The 6,026-nt window shown below is 64.9% G+C and overlaps 1 protein-coding gene across 1 annotated transcript in view; it reads right to left on the bottom strand.

The window, feature by feature from the left end:
* The window catches only part of DPYSL4 (dihydropyrimidinase like 4), a 19,782-nt gene continuing 13,756 nt past the window's right edge, over positions 1–6,026 (bottom strand). Inside the window, exons 3-9 of the mRNA XM_058436452.1 lie at positions 5,625–5,692; positions 5,369–5,525; positions 4,907–5,048; positions 3,775–3,945; positions 3,072–3,251; positions 1,979–2,144; positions 1–921 (exon numbers count right to left, since the gene is read on the bottom strand). Coding sequence (XP_058292435.1) covers positions 830–921; positions 1,979–2,144; positions 3,072–3,251; positions 3,775–3,945; positions 4,907–5,048; positions 5,369–5,525; positions 5,625–5,692 — 976 coding nt within the window. The 3' untranslated portion in view covers positions 1–829. The remainder of the gene's footprint in view (positions 922–1,978; positions 2,145–3,071; positions 3,252–3,774; positions 3,946–4,906; positions 5,049–5,368; positions 5,526–5,624; positions 5,693–6,026) is intronic.

Consider the following 6,026-nt stretch of genomic DNA (forward strand, 5'->3'; position numbering starts at 1 on the left):
CGGCTTCAAACCCAGACGTCTTTAATGGGCCTGATTCACATCAGAGGCAGGATGACTGCCTGTCCGGGCGGTGGGTGGCATGCGCAGGTTCCTGGCTAGCGTCCTCAGTGTACAAAGCTGCGACTACGAAGCCTACGGAAATACACAATCTAAGAAGAGGACAGTGTCCTCCTAAAGCATCGCAAAACTTCCCTGGACGAGGGCTACACGAAAGCTTAGGTGTGGGCCTTGGGGTGCGTAAAAGGGACCCTCCGCCGGCGGGGCTGTGCTGCACCAAGTTCTCATGGGTCCCTGAAGTCTCAGCAGCTGTGTGAGGCAGGAGGGCTCTGTGCCCACTTTCCTCCCGGGCCTGCGATGGGCACAGGCCTCTGAGGAGTGGCTGCGGGAGTGTGGGGCTCTGCGAGGCAGTGACTGGTGGTGGGGAGGCGGCAGCAAATGCCCACCAGGCGGGACTCGGCCCCTCGCCGGTTCGCCAAGAAGCCTGGTGTCCAGCTGCTCCCACGCTGTGAGCCTGGCAGGTTCCCTGTCCCCATGCTGGGCCCAGCGGGCACTGGGGTGCCTGGGCTCAGGCTGCCGGCATTGCCCCTGCCATGTGGCGCCACCTCACCCTGGCAGTGACATCTCCCCAGGTTCAGCCCTTCTCTTGAGAGGCTCTTGGCAGCAGGACCTGGGACCCCACAAGGAGCGCCTGTGTGGAGGGGGAAGGCAAGACCGCCAAGCACCTTCAAGAAACTTCTACAAAAGAAAACGCTAAGGAGGGGGCGAGTGCCCTGGGGCCCCCGCGGCCTCGGGTGGGGCCAGCATGGCTCACAGGGCCGGTCCTGGGCGTCTAGGAGAGAGAAGTGATGTTGGAGCGGCCGCCGGGTGGTGCCATGATCTTCTGTGCTGTGCGTCGGGCAATGTGGTCATCAGCCTGAGACCCTGAAGAAAGGGCACAGGTAGGCAGGGGAGAACGGGGCAGGGGAGAATGGGGCAGGGGAGAATGGGGCAGGGGAGAATGGGGCAGGGGCAGGGGCAAGGGAGAACGGGGCAGGGGCAGGGGCAGGGGCAAGGTCCCTTCTATTCAAGGCGTGAGGCAGTCAGTGGCTGCGTCAGTGGGGCCAGGACTGCGGAGCCCCCACACACCTGCCACCACCAGAAGGCCAAGCAGACCAGGTGCCCAGCAGGCCTCCCATCCCTGAGGCCTGGGGTGCAGGCGAGGCTGCCCAGGAGATCATAAGACCTGCAGGGACCGCGGGCTCCAGGCTGACCCTGCAGGAAGCCCTTCCTGTCCCGAGAGGAGCCCAGGCCAGTCCTGCCTCGTCCCTGCTGTGGGCCACGGGTGATGAAAGGCTGCCCCTGGCCTCCCAGACAGAGCTGGGTTCTCAGGGACCTGCCCCAGGCCTGAGTCCCCAAGAGGTGAGCAGGGCTTTGCTGTCACCTTCCAGGGTCCGGAGGATGCACCAGAAGCGACACCAGAGGCCGGACCCTGGCAGCCTGAGCCCTCCCAAGCATTCCTGTGTATCCCTCCAGGCCCCGGGACACAGCTCAGACCCCTCAGCTCTCCCAGGCATTCCCACGTGTCCCTCTGGGGCTCCAGGACACAGCTCAGACCCCTCCCTTGTGCCTCACGCTTGGTTCTGGGGCCGGCTGGGTGGGGACCTGGATTCCACATGATCCTGATGTCCTCATCGAGGCCCCTCACCTCCCCTGAGGCTGGATCCATGCTCACTCCTGGGCTCCATGTGACAGCCCCACCCCAGTGCCACTCTCTTAAAGGTGAGGGTTCATCACAGCTACCCTGGGCAGACAGCGGGCAGGAGGGGCCTCCCTAACTGGGCTCAGCCCTTGGCCCCCACAACACCCCCAGCAGCATCTCCTGCCCCAGTCCCCAGCTGGCTGCCTTCCGTGTGCAGCCCCTCTGGGCACAGGCTGGGCCCTGGCCCCGGATGCTCCGGCAGAGCCCCTCACCTCCACCGGTGCCCCAGGCCCAACTCACCAGATAGGCTGAACCCCGACTGATGTAGGTTGCGCACAGGAGGGACTGAGATCTTCCCCGGGCAGGACGCACGGGCCTGAGCGCCACTCCCTGGCTTGGCAGGTACCATCACCTCGTGGACGGGCCCATCATACAGCCCACGGGGCACGCCGTGGATCTCCGCCAGCTGCCGGGGGGTGGGGGCAGAGACAGGGCATGAGGGGCTGAGCATGGGCAGCTGGAGGGCCAGAGATGGGGCATGAGGGGCTGAGCATGGGCAGCTGGAGAGCTGGGCCTGCTCTACGCCTCTCCAGTGCCAGCTTCAGGAATTTGGGGCTGCCCTGCGGGGGTGCTCACCCCACGTTCATACACGCCTCCCTCCTTGCAGTCCTCCCCATACATGTATAATGCCCACCTGCGGTCCCACCTACACGTGTGCACAAACGTCCCTCCCCTCAGTCTTACCAACACAGGCGCACACGCTCAACCTCCCTCCGAGGCCCCACGTGCACTTGTGTGTGCACAGACACCACTGCGAGTGTCCCTGTGCATGTGTGAAGCACCTGGTGGTCTGGGCAGACCACACCTGCTGCACTGTTGGACACGGATGATCCCGGGCAAGCGTGGCGTCACCACAGTAAGAGACCGGAAGGCCACGGGGAGGGGCTCCCGTGGCTGAGCTCCTGAGAGCTCGTGTGGAGAGGAGCACACGCCCCAGTCCACAATTCAGTGTGCACATCTGTCCATGGGCAATCCCAGAAGGACCCACACTGAGGTCCAACTGGCAGCTCCCGTGGGGAGCTAGATTTCTGCTCACTTTGTATTTTCTCTAACAACCGTGGATGACTCGGGTGGGACCCAGCTGCCGTTCACAGGCGCTTGCAGAGCTGATCCAGGGCCCGAAGGTCCCAGTGCCATGGGGGCCTCCCCTGCCATCTTCTGGGAGCAGGCTCTGCTCCACTTAGACCCACCAGGGCCCTGGACAAGCAGCGGCCCCGCCCCGTCTTCCTGACCCCTCCGAGGGCCGGGTCAGGCTGACCAGGGGTGCGTTCTGGGCCCAGAACTCAGCGCCCACCTGCCCACCTGCACAACACCCTCGCGGATGCCGCCCTACCCTGTTGCGAGCTTTGATCCTCTTGTAGACGAAGTCTGGGAATGTTTTCCGAGGGACGAAGCGGCCCGCCCCCGGGGTGACAAACATCTTCCCGTCCTCCAGCACCACTCGGCCCTGACTTATGACCACGGCGGGCGCTCCCCGGCACTCCACTCCCTCGAAGATGTTGTACTCCACGTTCTGGGGAGAGAGTCCCGAGGGTCCAGTGCCTCCACGCTGGGGCCCAACAGTCCCATCCCTGTTGAGCCGCTGGAGCACTGCGGCCGCCCAGCGTGGAGCAGGCCCGGTGTGCCTGCACTGAGCCCCTAGCAAGATGCTGGAACTGAGGGGTTGGAACTCGGGAGGAATGCCCCCCTCAGCCTACAGACCTCGTTTCTGAGTCTCGTTTCTCTCAAGGACAAAGGGGCGTAGGCAGGCAGGGAGGATCATTTCTCCCTTGGCTAAGCAGGTGCACACGGCACTGCTCTGCCCCAGCCTCCTCCACGGCACAAGGGGACCACAGATGCAGCGGCCACGCAGCGAGGTGACGTGGACAGGGCCCGTTTCAGTGCCTGGCCTGGGACAGGCTGTGTGGACGGCCCTGGGATGGCTGAGGCCACTGCTGCTGCCACGTGGGCCTCTGTCCTGCGCCTCCCCTGGGAAGGCTGCCCCGGGGTCCCGGCCCCACAAAGGCCAGCTCTGACTTACAGCTGCCTTTTCTTACCAGATTGTGGCTCTTGGCAGAGATGATCTTGGTGGCCTTGGGGTTCCATATGACCAGGTCAGCATCAGAACCCACAGCCACTCGCCCCTTCCTTGGGTAAAAATTGAAGATTTTGGCAGCATTTGTACTGGTCACCGCGACGAACTCATTCTCGTCCATCTTCCCAGAGGCCTGAGGAACAAGAAGGCTGAGCTGAGGGCGACGGGTGGGGCTGGGGTGGGGCTTGCGCGAGGACAGACACTGGGCCACCAGGACCCCACAAGGATGGATGCCAGGCCACCAGGCCCCCGTGAGGACAGACGCTGGGCCACCAGGCCCCCCACAAGGTTGGATAGCAGGACACGGGGCCCCTGCAAGGTTGGATGCTGGGCCGCTGGGACTCCACAAAGATGGATACCAGGCCCCCTCGAAGACGGGCACTAGAGTGCCACCCAGGCAGCCAAGATCAGGACAGGGCTCCAGCCACAGCCCTCACCATGGTAATACTCAGGGGGTAAGAACGCCTGCCAGGCTGCACTGGTGAATCAGTGAGCCCATCTCAGTGATGCCTGCTGGTCTGCCCCTTCCTGGGTGAAGGCTTTCTGCATTCACTTTGTGGGTAAAGCTTCCACGAAGGTTCAGCGAGAGTGAAGCTTCAATGGCAACGCCTGTGTCCCCTGAAGGACGTGACAGTCTCCTTGGGGAGCCCTGGAGGCTGGGGAGGCAGGAGCAGCTGAAGGGAAGAGCTCAGTTGCCGGGGGCGGTGGGGCCGAGGATGTGGGAGGGCGCAGGAGGGGGCGGTGGAGCCGAGGATGCGGGAGGGCGCAGGGCGGGGCAGTGTGCGGTCCTGAGGGCATCGCAGGAGAGCACTAACGTCACAGCATGGAGGCCCCATGCTGACCCCTGGGCACAGTGTCCAGGCACCACTAGAGTCTGCTGGGGGGCAGGGGGCTACCAGCTGCCCCTGCTGCTGTTGGAACCTCGTCTGGAGGGGCCAGAACCACGTGTCTGAGGTGCCCTGGGAGGGGATCTGCCACCCTGGAGCCCATTTGCTCTGATCTGTTTGGTGAGATGGGTTCCCTTCTGACCAGCCGTCAGAATGCCGCCCACAGCCACTCCCCAGACGGCGTGCCCCGGCCAGGTCTGTGCTCACCACGCATTTCTCCCAGACCACTGACATGCGCTCCTCAATGCCGTTGGTGCCCTCGGGGATCAGCGTGAAGTTGTCCTTGCCCACAGCCTTCTGGGCAGTGGTGAAGGTGCAGTGGGCGCTGCCTGTCACCTGGAGGTCCCCGCTGGAAACAAGCCAGGGTCAGAGGGGCCCAGGGGTCCTCGCCTTCCTGAGGCGGCAGAGGCCAGGTCAGCTCCAGCCCCCTTGGCCAGCACAGCCGCAGGGGCTAGAGGTCATCTGAGCGGCTCTCGCTGTGCAGAGCTGGTGCCTCTGTACAGGGGAGCCCCTGCTGGCACCAAAGGGCTCAGACTCCCCCCCCCCACACCCCACCACTGTCTGGGCTGCCCCACGGGAGCCATGGGAGAGGCCTGGGGTGTCAGGGCCACAGCCTTGGAGGGTGTGCAGTGGGCGGCCAACCTGGGGCCCCCTGGAGCAGCTGCTTACCTGGACAGCAGGCAGGTGAGGTGCTCTGCCGTGGTGGGGTCTGGATTGACAGGGGGTGACGTGACGAAGGCTGCGGCCTTGGCCCAGTTCTTGCTCCAGTAGTGCGAACCGTCGGTGCCCAGGCTGGCGGTGATGGGCTCCCCAAACACGACCACCCCTGCAGCATGAGGCCCATGAGAGGTGCCCCGCCGGCCACCTGCACCCCCTGGGGCCCCAGGCACTGCTGCTGCTGCTGCCACCCCTGACTGCCCCTCACTTTCCTCGCCTGGGACAGCTTGTGCCCAGTCTAGAGTCCCTGGCCGTGGGCAGGAGGTGGGCAGAGGCCTGGGTCCCGGGCAGACATGGTTGGCCCTGGGGGTCCTTCTGGGAAAGGGAGTCTGGCCTGCGGACGCCGAGTCCTCTCTCTGCCCACACCCCACCCCAGGACCCCAGGACTCCAGCGGGGCCCGGGCATGCCTGAGGCTGCGAGGCACAGTGAACTGCATGTGGCGGCCTGGGGTGCCCTGGCCATGGCCTCACCAGGGCTCCAGCTCACAGCTGAGGCAGCTCCCACCAGTGGGTGGGGGAGAAATGCTCCCAGGTGGGGTGGGGCACCCCCCGAGAAGAGCCTGGCGGGTGGGGTACCCCCGAGAAGCACCTGGCGGGTGGAGTACCCCCC

Source organism: Hylobates moloch, unplaced genomic scaffold, assembly GCF_009828535.3.
Source record: "Hylobates moloch isolate HMO894 unplaced genomic scaffold, HMol_V3 SCAFFOLD_3, whole genome shotgun sequence".
Lineage (NCBI taxonomy): Eukaryota > Metazoa > Chordata > Mammalia > Primates > Hylobatidae > Hylobates > Hylobates moloch.